At 40.7% G+C, this 18,922-nt stretch overlaps 1 protein-coding gene across 1 annotated transcript in view; it reads right to left on the reverse strand.

Annotated features, from left to right (window-relative positions):
* Positions 1 to 4,211: 4,211 nt before the first annotated feature.
* The window catches only part of PUM3 (pumilio RNA binding family member 3), a 104,403-nt gene continuing 89,692 nt past the window's right edge, over positions 4,212 to 18,922 (reverse strand). The window contains exons 16-18 of the mRNA XM_040357323.1: positions 14,172 to 14,259; positions 8,900 to 8,990; positions 4,212 to 4,477 (exon numbers count right to left, since the gene is read on the reverse strand). Coding sequence (XP_040213257.1) covers positions 4,345 to 4,477; positions 8,900 to 8,990; positions 14,172 to 14,259 — 312 coding nt within the window. The 3' untranslated portion in view covers positions 4,212 to 4,344. The remainder of the gene's footprint in view (positions 4,478 to 8,899; positions 8,991 to 14,171; positions 14,260 to 18,922) is intronic.

The following is an 18,922-nucleotide window of genomic DNA, read 5'->3' on the forward strand; positions in this document are numbered from 1 at the left end:
TGAGATTGGAATGTTCTCCGGGGAACCAGCTGGACCTCCTTGGTTGCGACTACAAAGATTCACCTGGACTGTTCCGTATTCTTCTACTTGGTAATGATCGATTTTAACTAATCTCTTCTATACTATCTATACATTGTATTTTGTTTCTTTCTCCCCCTCCCCTTTTTCTTTTTTAAAAAGTGCCTCTACACAGATAGGGCCTAGGGTAGGGTGGGTGGTTACTCGACAAAAAATACTTAATATTATTAAATAATCCTCTGTAAATTTCTTTTCAGCCACAACCAAAAACCTCTGAAGAAGACCTTTATGGTCGAAACGCGTTAGGATCTAATTTTTATACATGCAATGTTTACTATATCCAGCTGTATATTAACCTGTTGTGTGCTGTAAATCCAATATGGAATTTTAAATTCCTTTGTAATACCGCAACTCGTATCTTATTTATACTCCCCATTCCCCCTTGTGTTGTATGTGACAATCCCAAATAAACCTTTTTTACATATTGCATTTCAACTCTTCATTTGAGCTGCCTAAAAACCCCACCGGGGAAAATTAACTAATCATTTACCCAGACTCGGCGACTCTGAGACATGACCTCTGAAGGTAGATGTCCCGTCTCTTCGCTCAACCTGCTATACAATACACATTATCATAAGTGTAAACACAGGACATTTTCACACAATAGCAGGGTCAATTAGCACAGAGAACAGAGAGATGGCTGGAGGGGATGGCATTAGCATCTTACAGTATGTGTCCCAACATTATGAATGAGTCTCCCGTTGAGTTCAGAATCAACAAACAGTAAATAGTTCTTTACAGATATCCTGGAATATATTGTGGATAATAAGTACATAATAATCCCATCTCAGGTAGTCCAAGATATCATTCCTCAGTCATCCTATGCCTCTAGTGGACATAGGATGATTTTAGACATAAGAGGGTCCGAGTCTGTCACAGGGGAGATGTGGACATTACAGTGGGGGGCTGAGGACATTAAATTGGGGGAGGATGAGGACTGTGATGTGGGGGAGCTGAGAAATGTAATGTGGGGGCAATCAGGCAGTAATGTGAAGGGGGCTGAGGATAGTAATATAAATAGGGGCAAAGGACAGTACTGGCGGGGGGTTGGTGTCAAGGAAGTAAGAGAACATTACTTTGGAGGGAGGTGATATAAAGGAGGACCCGAGGACAGTCATCAAGAGGGAGAAAACTCTAATGTGCACTGGGGACTGAGGATGCTGATGTAAGAATGGGTTCAGATCTGTACATGTGCATTAGGTATACACGTCGTGGGTAGGTTAGCCCATTTTAATAGGCTGCACTACCCACAAAAAACACGGAGAAAGGTCTTCTCCAAAATAATGCGGCAGCAACATGCGGTTTAGCACATGCGAAAAGGCGCCACGGGTAACGACATGATGTTCTCTGCTGGAAGATAACTTTGCCGACAGGACCTCTATGAATTTTAAATCATTACCCCTGCTATATATGTTTAGACAAGTACAGAGGGGCATTTAATTTTTTTTTAAATAAGTATTTGGGGGACTGGAACTCCGCTTTAATAGAAAAAAGAAAAAGCAATAGGAGAGGTGTAGAAGTCATGAAACGGTTAAGGAAGACAGTGGCACTGCAGGTCCTTAGGTGTAGATTCCTTTCCAGCAAGCCTATACAGGCAAACACATCGGCCCGGATTCAGAACGCCCGGCGTAACTTTGTGCGGGCGTAGCGTAGCGTATCTCAGATACGCTATGCCGCCGTAACTTAGTGAGGCAGGTTCTGTATTCAGAAAGAACCTGCGCCCTATGTTACGGCAGTGTATCGTATGTAGTCCGGCGTAAGCCCGCGTAATACAAATTATCCAGGCAGTGGGCGTGTTGTATGATAATGAATGGTGACCCCACGTAAATAAAGTTTTTTACTAACGGCGCATGCGCCGTCCGGGGACGTATCCCAGTACGCATGCTCCAAATTATGCTGCAAAGCCTCATTGGTTTCGACGTGAACGTAACTTACGCCCAGCCCCATTCACGGACGACTTCCGCAAACAACGTAAAATTCGACGTTGGCCCGACGTCCATACTTAACATTGGCTACGCCTCGAATAGCAGGGGTAACTTTACGCCGGAAAAAGCCTTACGTAAACGACGTAAAAAAAATGCGCCGGGCGGACGTATCTACCTAATTTACATATTCTACGTGTAAATCTCCGGAAGCACCACCTAGCGGCCAGAGTAAATATGCAAATAGGATACGACGACGTAAGAGACTTACGTCAGTCGTATCTTAGCCGAATTCTAAATCTTTCTTGTTAACAGAAATATACTGCGCATGTATGCAGCTTTACACTTCCATTCTCAGAGAATAAAGAAAAACAGATATGCAACATCTGCTTTAAATATATACATTGCATATGCTACATTCTGTTGACTGTGGTAGTATTTATGCAAATAGAGCCATTTAGTTCACCAAATTTCAATGTGGCCGATGTCTCAATTACATCCCAGAGTTTAAATGATCGATTATTTGCGTAATGTTTCTATTTGAGCAGTGTTAATGATTTACTATGATTGCATATCTTCTGAACCAATAAATTCTGATTTAACAGGTTTTAAATTTGTATACTAAGCTGTCATGCTTTAGATGGCTTTCTTTTTTTTTTATTACAGTATTGTGTATTTTACACTGCAATTTAATGGAAAGCAATATATTGGAGACACAGAAGACAGAATTTCCAAATGCAGACAGTGTGTGTAGTGTGAATGAATGAATGAATGACTTGTATAGCGCTACACATGCGAACTGAATCGCCTCTGGGCGCTTTTTCCAGCCAGTGTCTGCTTGGCTGGTGCGGTCATTTTACCCCGTAGAATCTCGACACGCTTGGGACACACAGTCATACACACAGATATACATACATACATATATATACTGGGCCAATTTTTTTTGGACAGGATCCAATTTACCTACCAGCATGTCTTTGTGAGTGTGGGAGGAAACCGGAGTACCCGGAGGAAACCCACGCAGGCACAGGGAGAACATGCAAACTCCAAGCAGATGGTGTCGTGGTCGGGATTCGAACCAGTGACCCTTTTGCTGCTAGGCGAAAGTGCTACTCACTGCACCACTGTGCTGCCCTGTGTGCAAACTGTGTTTAATGTATCATTCCTTAACTGGCTTTAAAGGACATTATTGTGAGCTGGCAGTAAAGGAAATGTGCTTAGCAGTACATTCAGTGGTTTTTCATGTTACTTTACCAAATGCAGCATTGAGGTGTGCTTTTTCTCAAGAGACCACTCGTAAGGACAGAAATATCAAAAACTGCCATTCTTGATTTAGTTTATAACCACCTGTCACCCACTAACGGTACATTTACTGCTAGTGGGCAGCAAGGCCAGACACCACAACATACCCGTATGTCGCAATGTACTTCCTGGTTTAGAGGCGTGCATGTGCGTACCCCCTGTGCTGTGATTGGACACGGCACAAGTTTGTCAGCAGGTTACAGGCAATTGTTTTGACTGTATACCTGCTGATCGGCTGTGGCCAATCACAGCACAGATCTACGTGTTTGTATACATAGGATCTGGCTGGACCTGTCATTCATAACTGAAAGCAAGGTGAGAAACCCAGCCAGATCAGTGAATACAAGTAGCGCACATATGCTTGTTAGACACAGTTAACCCCTTGTTTTATCTTGTTCACCTGTCACTCAGCCAGTGCCCCTTGTACTAGCGACACCAGTGTCAGTTAGTGTCCTTCCCAGCCAGTGTCAGCGCCAGATTGTCCACCACACTATAAGTCGTTAATCACAGCCATTACGAGTATAGTGTCTCTATGGATCAGTAGCTTGATCACGATCAGAACTATACTAGTGTCCCCAAAAATGTAGTGCTAGCAGGATCAGTCCCCGATCACCACCAATCACTTTTTTTTCCTGTCCTGCAAGCGCACCACTCAAGTGTGAAAGCACTCGGGCTGCAGAAGAGTCAGTTTACAGACGCTTTTCAGGTGCTATTTTTAGCACAAAACGTCTGTAAAATGCCTCAGTGTGAAAGGGGTCTTAAACCGGTACTTCTTGCCCACAAGTGAATAGTTCATACACAAGTCTAATTCCAAGTTTTTCAAATGGATGAATTTTATGATCTTCCACCACTAGTAACATGTTAATGCAGGCTAAAAAAACACATATTGATATAAGAAACACCAAACCATAAAAGGTAAAGGAAGGTTTTTAATTATAAATATAAAACTTTTTGGCAGTTCTATTCATAGACATTAGCATATTATGTGTACAGCTTTTACACAGGCAATTAATCAGTTAAACAGCAGAAAGAAGTACCAAATCTAGGGAGAATTTAAGATTTCTGTCAGCGACTTGATTGCTTTTGAGTTCTTATTGTCTTCTGCTTTACCCACAAGGCCTTTGAGTCCATTTTTCACTTCAGCAGCAACTTCCTCATCTGAACTCTGAAGAAGGCTAAAACAAGAGGAAATAGGACTATATGTAGATAAAAAAAATACATCCTAATACATAGATCAAATGAACCATTAATGTATCACACTTATGAAAATAATATAATTTTATTTCTGTTATACAGGAACACTGGAATGATTGTTAATCTGTATTTTTATCACTGACCAATGGTATAATTTCAAAATTGTTCTGCCTTTCAAATTAAATTTAGAAACAAATGCGTTCATTTCTCTGCCAATGAGAAAGCCTTGCCGAATTTAGTAGTGTCTATTTAACCACTTCAGCTCTCAAACCTTTATACTCCGTATGATGCAGAGAAATTTTACCATTTACCATCAGCTATGGGCCTGTTTTTTACAGTGATAACTTTGCCATTACTTAGGATAACAAAGTAATACAAATAGTTTTTTTTTCTTTCTTTAAGGACAAACAAAAATGTATTTTGCCGATATTGTCCTGCAAAATATATATATGTTTTTCTATGCAAGCTATAGACAAAAATATTTAAAAGAATACAATGTTGCTACTTGTAAATTAACTAAACTCAGTGTGTAGAAGTTCTCAGTTTAACCATTTAAAGACTAAGGGGCAGATCCACAGAGATCTGCACCCGCGCAGCGTATCAGAGATACGCTACGCCACCGTACCTTACCTGGCTTTAGTTTGAATCCTTAAAGATTTCGCGCCATAAGTTACGGCGGCGTAGTCCATCTCTGGCGGCGGAATTCAAATTGGCGATTAGGGGGCGCGTTTCATTTAAATGAAGCGCGTCCCCGCGCCGAATGAACTGCGTATGCGCCATCCCGAATTTTCCCGCCGTGCATTACGCTAAATGACGTCGCTAGGACGTAATTTTTTTTAACATAGACGTGAATTACGTCCTTCCCGATTCACGGACTTGCGCAAAAAAAAAAAAAATTCAAATTAAACGCGGGAACGACGCCCATACTTAACATGGCAAGTCTAACTATACGCCGCAAAACACCAGCTTTAACTATACGCCGGAAAAAGCCGACTAGAGACGACGTAAAAGAATGCGACGGCCGCTCGTACGTTCATGGATCGTCGGAAATAGCCAATTTGCATACCCGACACGGAAAACGACGCAAACTCCACCCAGCGGACACCGAAGTATTGCATCTAAGATCCGAAGGCGTACGCCTGTCGGATCTAACCCAGATGCCGTCGTATCTTGGTTTGAGGATTCAAACTAAAGATACGACGCACCACGAGTTGCCGAAAGAAGCCGAACGTCGGTGCGGCTCTATACGCCTGCGCACCGACGTTCGGCTTCTTTCGGCAACTTGTGACGCGTACTATGCGACGGTTGGAAGCCTGTCAATCAGATAGGAACGCCCAGTCCCGCAGAAGACATACCCGGAAGCGGCGGTGAAACTACTGTATGTACGGGGGGAAAAAAAACAGCCGATTGTCATTAGGACAACTCGGCTGAATGTAATGTTAAAAATTTATTTTTTGGGTGAACCTCCACTTTAAGTTTGCGTTAACTGATGTTAATTTGCATCTCTGAATCACACTTCTAAACAGGGTTTACAAACAGTGTTACTCAGCAAGTCCCGCCTGTCATTTTGACAGCTGACAATTTCTGGTAAAAAACGTTAAATAAGCAAAAGCAGTGGGTGATGGACAGGGCGTGCTACATATATCCTGTGTACTTTGATGAGTTTTTTAAGGGGTTTATGTAGCGTGCCTAATGTCTGAAACTTGTTAAATACATACTTTTTGTTCTAAGATAACCAATTGTAATGCTACCCTCTTGGCTCCACCCAATATCCACAATTCTGTTTGGTGCTTGCTGGGTTTATTTGAAGACTATGATATGACTAACTGGGCTAAAATTCCTTCTTCGCTTATCTTCAAGTTATTAGTTGGAAATCCTCTGACACTCCAGCACCTAACTGTTGGATAAGGCTAGTCAACAAAGCACTCCCACTTTACAAAACTAACAAATTAAAACTGTGGCTGCCCAAACAAATTTAAGAAACTCTGGTCCCCCTGGCTAGACACAACAAATTCTACACCTTTGGAGAAAAAAAAATGAATCCAACATTGCTCAATCTTTAAAGATTATGTATGCATGCATGGAGAAACACTGTAGACAGTTAAGACACTGTATTAGGTTTAATATAAAAGCTTTTTTGGTCTTAAATTTGGATTACATGTCAATTATTGCAATTGTTCTGGGTAACAACTGTACCATATTTTATCCACCAAAGTGAATAGCAGATTTGTAAATTCATGGCTTGTATAGACTACTGCATGATGTCCTTATGAAGCATAGTCCAATTTTATTCCTATCCTTTGCCGAGTGATCACATACTGTTTTTGTTTACTGTATAGTTTAAAAAATATATTAAAATTCACCCTTAAATAAAAAAAAAAAAAAAAAGATGAAAGTCCGAAGGGCAGAAAAAAAAAGGTTATTTTTAAAGGAAAGCCTTCTATTCAACTGCCAAAAACAACTTAATTTCAAATGACATTCTCTGATCAAACAACAGAAAGGATAGTGACTGTGCACAGGTTTATTGATTTGCAGTAATCAGGGAACAAAGAAGTAAATCCAATAGAGGCAAAGCTAATGACCTATTATTAAACCATATACACTGGAATAAGACGAGTAGGTGATTACATTGACTGAATCACTGAACGACGACCATTACACTCCTACCAGGATGTGCTTCATTTCAAGTCAAGCTACTGGGCTTATTAACTGTAGTATCAGAGCTGCAAAGGTTTCTCCTAGGAGTCAATCGCCTTGTAAAAAGCCAGCCAGCCATTCTTAATGAGGATTAGAAAAAGGTGAACGGTGCAATCTAAAGAAGAGGGAATTAACAAGGCTTGTGCCCTTGATCATGACACATGATAAAAGCTGATGTACAGGTAGAATAACCTTTATCTGGAATAGCAGCACACAGACATCAGTCTAGAAAAATGTGCATACTCTAACAACCTATTGATGAACAGGCATATGAATTATAAATATATAATGTGTGTGTGTAGATTCAGACACATACACACAACAAACAACCACAAATACACAAGCAATTCATTACATTTTACATGGCTATATACTGTTGCAATTTAATAGAGTACTTGATTAGTGTCATAGTTAAATGTTGAAACCCACAAATGGAATGATTAGGTGGATAGAATCATGTGTCTTATGTATTTTTGGGGAATTCTGCAAGTGAAAACTCACAATAAACTTGCTATTATAAAAGTGTTATATAGTTTAAATATTATATATATCTCAATTAAAGTGTACCAGCTTTAAAATGTTTATATATAGTATATTTAAAAACTAGTTATCCCCAATTGTACCTGTTCTGCATGGTATAATACACTATAACACTTTTAGAATTTTAGTCTCAGAAGCCTTGGACCCCTATTTGTAGGTCCCCTAGGAATCTTTCTGATATGTATTTAATGGTAAACAACTTTTTGAAATTTTAGATATGCTGTCCACATTTTCTCACAAAACAGATTGCTTGATTTGCGAATTGTGTCAAATATCACCCCCACCCAAAGCCCATCATCAAAATCAGCTTGAGATAAAGTGATGTAACCATCTCATGCATGGAAAGTTCTGACTAGTGGGGTATTGTATGTGTACATTTCTGTTACAATTAACCGTTATTTTCCAGCAACTACGATATGCACACAACCCTTCTATTTTGATATGTTAATATATTTCTATAAAAATAATTTTATATATATATATATATATATATATATATTATCAATTGTAGCACCTAACAAGCCACAGAACTTTTTCGCAGTGGTGTTCTTATAATACTAGGGGAGTAAGGCAGTAATCAAACTTGCTGGTGCATATTTAAGTATGATACTTTATTTACACACAGTGATAACCACCATAGTATTCATAAAGGAACTGCCAACTTTCAATCAAATAATTGATATGCAGTCCTTTTATAGGATTTCATGTTCAATATGTCTGGTAGTATTTGCATATATTTAGCAATAGTACCGTACATTTTTTTCCTATTAGTATGATTTCTAAATCTGGGCAACATGACTGTATAAGTTCTTTCAAATCTACCAACAGCCAGTACAAGGACCTGCCCTATTGGATAAAAAATCAAGGACTATTAGGGTCCATTCACACCCAACACACCATTGGCATCCATGCGCAGTAATGCACTGGCAGATGCTGACGAAAATGTTGCATGCATAATTTTTGGTTCTTTGTGGTGTGATGGGTAGACTACACTTGGGTTTAAGGTAGGCCCTATAGTCTATGGTTTTCTGTAGATCTAAAGAGAATTGTGTAACTCATCTGTAAAGTGTATAACCAGTTTATGCATATCCTCAGACATAAGAATAGCAAAACAGAAGGAAAGAATAAAATGTATAGGAATTTGTAAACAATTGTTTTTTTCTTACCAGCAAAGTACTATGGCCCCTCTATTCACTTGTGCCCAGCTACTCAGTTTCTTAAGGCCCACACAATCTACTAATGTTCTAGCAAAGCAACCTGTGGGGGGAAAAAAGCAGATCAGTACTTGTGTATTTCTTCACTTACAGATCCTCTGATACATGGCATAAAACAGAAGACTTCAAATATAATATTAGTTACTTCCTGCAGAACAAGCAACCAATCTTGTTAAAGTGGAGGTCCGCCTAAAAAAATATATTAAAAGTCAGCAGCTACAAATACTGCAGCTGCTGACCTTTAATAAAGGGACACTTACATGTCCTGGGTGCCCGCGATATCGGCAGCCAAAGCCAATCAATCGCACGGCTCTCGGCTGCCCCCGCCGCCATCCTCGGTGAGGGAATCAGGAAGTGAAGCGTTCCGAAAAGCAGGCAGACGAGTTGTGTGACCACTGTGATTGGCTGTCATGTGATCAGTTAGTAAAGTATGCATTGGGAGCTTTCCAGTCCCTGCTGGTGACTGTGCTGGGAGTGCACTCTCAGCACAGAAAACTGTTTACATAAGGTGGCATATATGTACCTCTTGGCGTTAAAGCCCACCCACAAGAGGCCGCATATATGTGCCACGTCGGCAGGAAGTGGTTAAAAGTTCTTCTGACCCTGGAGACACCAGGAATTTCCCTGCTTTGGAGGGATTTCCTCTAAATTCCTGCTTTGGGTTCGGGATAGGAAGTGAAGGGAAATCTCCCCAATGGGACACAGATGGCAAATATAAAATTGACAGCGGTTATAATCCTATCCTACCTTACTCTATCCAAAATGAAAAAAAAAAAAAGAAGAAGGCTTGCCTTTAGTTTTTGTGATTCTGGTACAAAGCAATCAGAATTATTAACAAAGGAATAAAAAAAATTCCCTCAACTTTGTTTTTTTTTTAAAAAGCGACAAAAAAAAAAAAAAAAAAAACAACCCGCTCACAAAAAAAAAAGTACAAAAAACAAAATTAGTCTGTTTTTTTTACACAAAAAAGCATACCAGTTGAAATCATTCTGCCTCAGAATTCAAACCTGCCCATACATGGGCATTCAATGACACGGTTGATAGTGGGGTTACCCCTTTGTTCTGGGTGGTCTGGTCTAGGAACAAGGGGGTATTGGCCTTTATTTTCCTATTAAACTCAATCATTTTAAATTCTTCTTAGACTTTTATATTACAAATTCTTTTCTCGCTTAAGGAACAAAGGCATACTGCTTATATTACAGGAAACTTAAAGCTTGCATTCTGCAGAATGTGTGAAACATTCTTTTCAAAGTGTAAAATATTGGCTAATATTTTACAGACATTTGAAGTTTTATTAACAAGCTTATTAACAATTGTATACACATTTATAGAAATAATGTGAGACGGTGGTCAGGAAATAGTTTTATTTGTTGATGAGTAATATCTCCAGGCAAATTTTGTATTTTAAGATATTTTACTTATATGGTATCACTGGACAGACTTTGTATAAAAAAATATACTGTAAGAAATTGTAACCCGATTGGCTGGTCCACGAAGAGATACATCCCAAAGGGTGTATCTCAAATTCACAAATAAAACCAACTAAATTGCGGAAATAAATTGTAATCTTGCTAAATGATACTTGTGTGAATGTCTTATTGGGAGATTTCCCGACCGGTCGAAGGATTCCTCGTACCCAGAGCAAGGATACCTGGGGCCTAACAACGACGAAGGTCCTTTGAAAGTTCTTTAAAAAGGGTTTGCTTTTAACATTTGATTTTGGAGTGAATGAACTCTCCCAAATGAAGACCACTTTCACTGTTAGAATTTAGAATCAAACCAAGGAATCTAGTCCTGCAAGGCAGAAGTGCTGTTGTTACATAAAAGGGCTTTCTAAGCGCTTGTTCTCACGCAGTACAGTGACTTTCTGTACTGAATGAACACCAGTTATCACTAGGGATCATAAAAAAACTATTGCTTTCTAAATGCCCCATTCACTCTGCAACGCAGCCAGATGATGTGGTGAGCTGAGGTAAAATTCAGACAAGAAGCAATTTACTGCAGTGCACATAGAGACACCATATTTTACTTCAGAGCAGCAGAAACGTGAAGTAAAAAATAAATAAACAATTTACTGAAATGTGCTGCAATCACACTGCACCTTACTGTAACTAAACTGACAGCAAAATGGAGCATTTAGTGTGATCAAGACCTAGGTGGTATGAAATCCTGCCAGATTTATAAACTATAAATCCCCTTATCAGAGGAAAAAGAGACAAATATGATGTCTGATTTACACTGACTTTTATGCCCTCAGTCCTCTATCTAAAAGTCTCAGTCACTTCCTTTAGGTTTCTCACTTTATCCTGCCAGGTGTCAGATTTACCTACATATTTCAAAGAAACCAGCACCTAGTGATGGGTGATAAGTGAAGAATAATGGGGACCAAGAAATCAAACTATGGAATAATAGCAATAAAAATTCACAGGCTGTCATCGATGACCTTGCCCTGTGAAAACACTAGCTGCCAGGCTGTCATGCTGGCCCACTGGCCTGAAACAAGCAGATAGATAAGAACTTCTGATTTTTCTGACTGTCCAGATTGTGTTCCTATAGCAGGTCAGTGACTTAGAAAGAAATTATGCAACTTGGACAGTATAATAGCCAGGCAAATAATGTATTTAGAAGATCAGCAATGGTAACCACTTTATTTTTCTTGTCACAGGCATACTTTGGGTTCAGAATTACAATTGAAAAAAATATGTATTTTTAGGCCGGTAAAAAAGAATTTTATATGAATATTCTCATTTATCACTGGAACCAGAATGTGGTACAATGGAGTCCGTTTACCACCCTTGCTAATGCATTTTCAATAAGTCTGTAGTTTGATCTGCTATTAACATACAACAAAATAAACCCCTCTTTCTCTTTTTGTGCTGTTAGGGCTTGCTATTAAGTTTCAACCAGGTTAAGACAGGAAATGAGCAGCAATTGCTGAGCTTTCTTAGAAATCCCAGTATGCTCTACAAATATTATATCATGGAAGATAATCTGTATTAAATGCCAATTTGTTAAATTAATAATAATAATAATAATAAAAAAAAAAAAATCATTATCATATACAGCGGGTAAAATAAGTATTGCCACATCACTGTTTTTCTATGAAAATATATTTCTAAAGGTGCTACTGACATAAAATTTCCAGCACATGTCGGTAACAACTCATGTAATTCTGTCATACAAAGAAACCAAAACAAATAAGTTCAGAAATTAAGTTATCTGTAATAAAATAGAATGACACAGGGAAAAAGTATTAAAAAACACTAACTGAAATGTAATACTTCGTACAAAATCCTTTGTTGGTAATGACAGCTTCAAGACGCCTTCTCTATGAAGAAACTAGTCCCATGCATTGCTCGGGTGTGATTTTGGCCCATTCTTACACACAGTCTTCAAACCTTGAAGGTTCTCGTCTATGAACTCTGATGTTTCGTTTTTTCATAGGCTTTCAATGGGATTCAAGTCAGGTGATTGGCTGGGCCATTCTAGCAGCTTGATTTTCTTTCTTTGAAACCAATTGAGAGTTTCCTTGGCTTTGTGTTTGGGATCATTATCTTGCTGAAATGTCCACACTCGTTTCATCTCGGCAGCAGATTTTTATCAAGACTGTCTTGGTAAATTTTTACATTCATCCTTCTTTCAATAACATGAAGTTTGAAAAACAGCCCTACACCATGACGTTCCAACCTCCAAACTTCACTGCTGGTATGGGGGTGTTTTTGGGGTGATGTGCAGTGCCATTTTATCTCCAAACATGGTGTGTATTATGGCATCCAAAGAGTTCAATTTCTTCCAGAATATATTCTCCCAATATTTTACAGGCTTGTCCAAATGTTGTGCAGCAAACTTTAAACCAGCTTGAACTGTTTTTTTTTCTTCAGCAATGGAGCCTTGTGTGGTGAGCGTGCATACAGGCCATGGCGGTTAAGTGAATTACTTATTGTTTTCTTTGAAACAATTGCACCAGCTAATTTTTTTTGGTGAAATTATGTTCTTTCCACTTCCGGATTATGGTCCCAACGGTGCTCACTGGGACATTCAGAAGTTTAGAAATCCTTCTGTAACACCAATGCCATCAGTATGTTTTGCAACAATAAGGTTGCAAAGGTCTTGAGAGAGTGCTTTGCTTTTTTCCCATCATGAGATGTTTTTTGCGTGACATCTTGGTAATGAGGTACCTTTTTATAGGCCATCAGTTAAGACTGAACCAGCTGATATTAATTGGCATTGACAAGGGGCAGGATTGCTTTCTAATTACTGACAGATTTCAGCTGGTGTCTTGGCTTTCCATGCCATGTATTCAACACTTTTTCCCTGTGTCATTCCATTTCATTACACTTAAAGTGGAGTTTCCATCAAAAATATAACTTTGCTTTATATTGTAGCTTAGACCTGAACAAAAAAAAATACTCAAAATGCCTGTTGCTATGCGTTCCCACAAAATCTGCCTTCCTATTCACCTTGGATCCGGACGTCAGCTCCCTTGGCTCCTAGGATGCCGTGCGCTTCCCCTGTGTCTCCCGGCTTGTTGATGTTTATGGGTTGCCATCATAACGGCGTGCACTTTTGCCGTCGCTCGTTGTGATGGCAACCCAAGTGTTTGACGGCGTGGCGCTGCAGTTCTATTGCGGACGCATGAGAATGGGGCGGGACGGGCGGCCCTTTCAGCTAGTCATTTACACTATTCCCGGAAGTAATTGCTTGTGGGCTTCACAATGCCCACAAGCAAAATGAGAACGTTCTGCAGACAACAATATAAAGTGTTCCTTTTGAATAACTCGCGGAACTTTTTTAAATAGTAAGTGACACTATATTGACATTTACAACGAGAGATGAAAGCAGATATGTTTAAAAATTGAAAAATGTAATGGGAACCCAGCTTTAACTTAATTTCTGAACTTATTTGTTTTGGTTTCTTTGTTCGGATTGCATGGATTGTTACCAACGTGTGGTGAAAATTTCATGTCAATAGCACCTTTAGAAATATATTTTCCAAGAAAAATAGTGATGTGTTCAATGCTAATTTTACCCGCTGTATCCTTGTAAACATATAATACAAGCAAATAAAACTAACCAAATCCCATTACAAGTTTCTTTTAAAAACAAAAATAGAAGAAGAGAAAATAGAAGACAGTGTGCTCCAACTGTAAGGCTATAGGTGTGCTGTACTTTTTTGCTCTCTTTATTTTCAATATAACACGTAAAACGCTCTGCATCATCTTACCTTCTTTACCACGTTCTTTTAAGTCTTTGTCTTGCTTTAACAACCATTTCAGCACCAGGTGACCCGCGGCATGTTCTGCAATGTGAAGCTTTAAAGAACCACAATGAGAAAGATCAAACTCAGTCCCCAGTGGAATACCCAGACTACATCAAACAGTGTTACCAATTTATAGTTTGGAATAAATAGCCTTACATTATGGGTCTACACACAATACAGTAAAAATACTCATAGTGAAAACAAAATGCGTAAAAGGAAATCTCACAACACAACAAAGGGAGAGAATTAGAAGGGGAAACATGTCAGAAAAGAAGCCAACTGAGCTAAAACCTGAAAAGCATTCTAATTAGATGTGATACATGATGCTGCCATAGTGAAAACTGCAGGCCGTGCAACCTGTGTTTTCTGGCAACAGAATGATCTAAACAGTTCTTCTAGAAAATCTACATCACTGAAAATTTACTATTAAAGTATAACAATAAAATGAAGCACTAGCTTAGTGAACTATAGGCCCCAAATATTTTTTAGGAGTAATGGTGACACTCTCTTGCAAAATATGCCAGTATTACCAAGTGTACCCATGCCTCAAAAAAATATAAAATGAATGAGATAAGAAATCCAGTGCAGACTTAAAGCGTTTGTTACCCCAAAACTTCATATTCCTGATATGTGGCTGTTGTAACATGTACTTGTATGAGAAAGTCTCCTGTTCTCTTTGTATTGCTTCCTTTATGTGAAATCCCTGGTGTTCCTGCTAGTACCTCTGCTTTCCTATTAACCGGTTCCCGATCATGTCACGCAGATATAATGGCTCTCCTGGGTGAAATTCCATACAGGTACATCCTATCCTTTTTTAGCCACCAGAGGGCGCGCGCCGCTGCAGGGCGAGGGACCGATGCGTGTGGTCGGCGGGCACGATCGCCGCCGGCCACGCGTGGTCGTGTGCATGAGCGCCAGCACAGGGATATGTATGTGTAAACAAGCAAATCCCTGTGCTGTCAGAGGAGAGGAGCCATATCGTTTGTGCCTACTAAGTAGGAAAAACGATATGTTTCCTCTCCTAGTCAATCCTGTCCCCATACAGTTAGAACACACAGAGGGAACACACAATTAACCCCTTGATCGCCCCCTAGTGTTAACCCCTTCCCTGCCAGTGACATTTACACAGTAATCAGTGCATTTTTATAGCACTGATCGCTGTATTAATGGCAATGGTCCCAAAAAAGTGTCAAAAGTCTCTGATCTGTCTGTCGCAATACCGCAGATCACCACCATTACTAATAAAAAAAAATAATAATAAAAATGCCATTAATCTTTCCCATTGTCAGTCCAGGTGAGGGATGCGTTAGATGTACTAGCAGATTTATGTACAGTAACAAATTGAAGCTAAACTCCAGCAAATATTTTATAATCAGTTATGGCAAACTTTTTTCCCCTTTGAGATATAGCTTTTACATGATCATCATGTTAAGCACCCCTTCCAGTGTTAAATGATCTGTCTCTGTCCTGCAACTACAAGATAGCTTTTCTGTTAAAAAATAACACACTTGCTGTCTGGATCACCAGATAAAAATAAAAGAAAGCCTAAAAAAAGGAATCTAATACAGCTATACCATCTAAGAATTAGTAAGCTGCAATATAATAAATGTTTGCTTTGGAATTTAATACTGCTTTAAGCTAAATACCAAATTTGCATACATTTTAGTAAAAAATGTAGTATACATTTCTGCTGAAGTATGTAAAAGATAATTCACATCACATCTCAACGGTCACCGATTTGGAAAACACTTAAGAGTCTGTGTCGACTGGCTTTTAATCCTATCCCCTTCCCGCCGAGCGTATGCATATATGCGTCCTCTGGTTTCTGAGGTTATACCGGGATGATGCCCGCAGCTGCAGGCATCATCCCGGTACCGTTCTTTAGAGCGGGCGATCGGCTTTCCAGGCATATCAACCGACGCGGCTAACAGCCGCTTGGTTGTTATCCCGGAGGAGGGGGAGGGGACATCCCCCCACTCCCGCCGCTCTGAACGGGCCTCCCGTCCTACCGGGAAACCCGATCCGCGATCCGGTACTTCTGGCACCTAGTGACCAGTCTCCTGAATGCAAACACGGAAGCGACGTCACTTCCGGTTTACTCGGCTGCCAATAGCACCGGATTTAAAAAATTATACAGTATTCAGAATAGCCATTTTCGGCAATCTGAATACTTTGAAGTGAAGGGTCTTTTAGACTCCCGATCCCTCCATAAAGGGTACCTGTCACCACCTATTACTGTCACAAGGGATGTTTACAATACTTGTGACAGCAATAAAAGTGATACATTTTTTTTTAAAACACAATTTAATAACGTTAAAAAAATATTATATCACCCCGGGTCCCCGCGAGCTCGCGCAGCAAAGAAAACGCATACGGAAGTCACACCCACATATGCAAATGGTGTTCAAATCACACATGTGAGGTATTGCCGCGATAATCAGAGCGAGAGCAATAATTCTAGCACTAGACAGCCTCTGTAACTCTAACCTGGTAACCGTAAAAAAAAAATTAAGCGACGCCTAGGGAGATTTTTAGGTAGTTTGTTGCCATTCCACGAGTGCGTGCAATTATAAAGCGTGGCATGTTTGGTATCTATTTACTCGGCGTAACATCATCTTTCATATTATACAAAAAAATGGGCTAACTTTAGTTTTTCATGTTTTTTAATTCATCAAAGTGTCTTTTTCCCAAAAAGTTGCGTTTAAAACACCGCTGCACAAATACCGTGTGACATAAAATATTGCAACAATCACCATTTTATTCTCTACTAAAAATATATATATGTTTGGGGGTTCCAAGTAATTTTCTAGCGTAAAATCCTTTTCTCTGAGTCCATGGACGGACACAGCTCCTTAAATCTTGACAAGTGGGTTAGGTTCCCTGTTTACAGGAGAGGACTAGGCAGAAACACGTTAGATAATAAAATACATGTTACAATAACAGAGTTGAACAGCCCCGCCCAGGGGGCGGTTTTTCCAGACATAACCCTCCTCACTGCAGCCTCAGTTCGTAACAAGCAGTACAAACCTAAAAAGGAGGGGTGGGTGCTGTGTCCGTCCATGGACTCAGAGAAAAGGTTTTTACGGTGAGTACAGAAAAACCTATTTTCTCTTATCGTCCATGGACGGACACAGCTCCTTAAATCTGTACAAGTGGGACGTCCCCAAGCAGTGTCAAAAACGAGGGGTGGGAAATACATCAGTAAAACCAATTTTAATTTCACCCCAAAACAAGCAGAGCTCCTCAATGGAGGAGGTGCAACTTTAAACAGCCGCCTGCAAAAACTAGCGGCCGAAAGAAGCATCAGAAGATGCACTCACAGCAACCATGTAAATTCTGGAAAAGGCGTGAACGGACAACCAAGTCGCCGCCTCGCACACCTGTGAGACCGACGCATGATGTCGAAAAAACAAAACAAAACAGGAATTGCCCTGGTCGAAAGTGCCGTGACCATAAAGGGGGGCCCGCCCCTTAAGAGCATAGACCTGTATGACAGCCTACCTGATCCACAGAGAAATGGTAGTCGACGAGACCGACAGGCCCTTTTGTGGACCAGACACAGACACAAAAGAGAGTCCGATCTCCGAAACGGAGCGGAAGCAGGGTGGTACACCCTCGAAGCGCGTACCACATCTAAAGTATGAAAGGTAACCTCCGTAGGATGCGCCGGCCGAGGACAGAAGGATGGGAGAACAATGTCCTTATTCCGGCGAAAGGCCGAAACCACATTCGGAAGAAGGGAAGGTCTCGGGTGCACCACCACCTAATCCTTATGGAGGATCAAGCATGGCAGCTTGTAAGACAAGACCGCCAACTCAGAAACCCCTCTAATAGAGGTAAAGGCCACTAAAGGGGCCACCTTCTGAGATAGTGTCAAGAGAAAATCTCTCAGATGTTTCCAAAAGGAAGGTTCCAGAAGAACCGAGAGCACCAGAGTCAAAACTCATGGGGGGAGAGATGGGCCAAGAGGGAAAAGTATATGGCAAACCCCCTGCACAAACAAGGGATCCACCAGGGAACGGGCCGCAAAAAGGCCATTGAAAGAACACAGCCAAGGCTGAAATCTGCCCCCAAACGGTGCTTTAAGCAATTTTGAGATCCACTCCAAGCTGTAAAAACAGCAGGACCCTGGACACCCGAGTACGTCCGTGGACTTCACTCCATCTCTTCGCACCAAGAGATGTAAGCCTGCCGGGCGCGACGGTAGATCCTCCGGAAGAAGACTACCGTGCCCTCAGAATTGTTGAGATGACTGAGTCAGACAGACCCCGGTCTCTTAAAGTCTGGCTTCCAATAGCCATGTTGAGCAAATCAGTGACTGTACAACAGGATGAAGTATGGGACCTCCAGACAGAGGGACCTCCCGCCCTGGCAACCGACAGGGTACCTCCGCTACCAGGCGCCCCAAGATCGGCGAACCAAGGACACCGAGGCCAAGCTGGAGCGATTAGAATCATCGGGATCTCCTAAGCCTCCACACTGTGGAGCAGCCGAGGAAGCAACTACAATGGCGGAACGGCAAAAAATTGCTGATACAGACCCCACAGGGCCACCAGCGCGACTGACGCTTCTGTACCTGATCACTAGACCTGGCCACTAACTTTGACACCCTTGCGGTGGAGACGAGCAGCCAGGAGATCCATGCCCTGTGAGGCTCACCTACCTGCAAGGGAGCCGAAAAACCCCAAGCACAAAGACCAGTCGCCCTGGTCCAG

This window comes from Rana temporaria, chromosome 1 (genome assembly GCF_905171775.1).
Source record: "Rana temporaria chromosome 1, aRanTem1.1, whole genome shotgun sequence".
Classification (NCBI taxonomy): domain Eukaryota; kingdom Metazoa; phylum Chordata; class Amphibia; order Anura; family Ranidae; genus Rana; species Rana temporaria.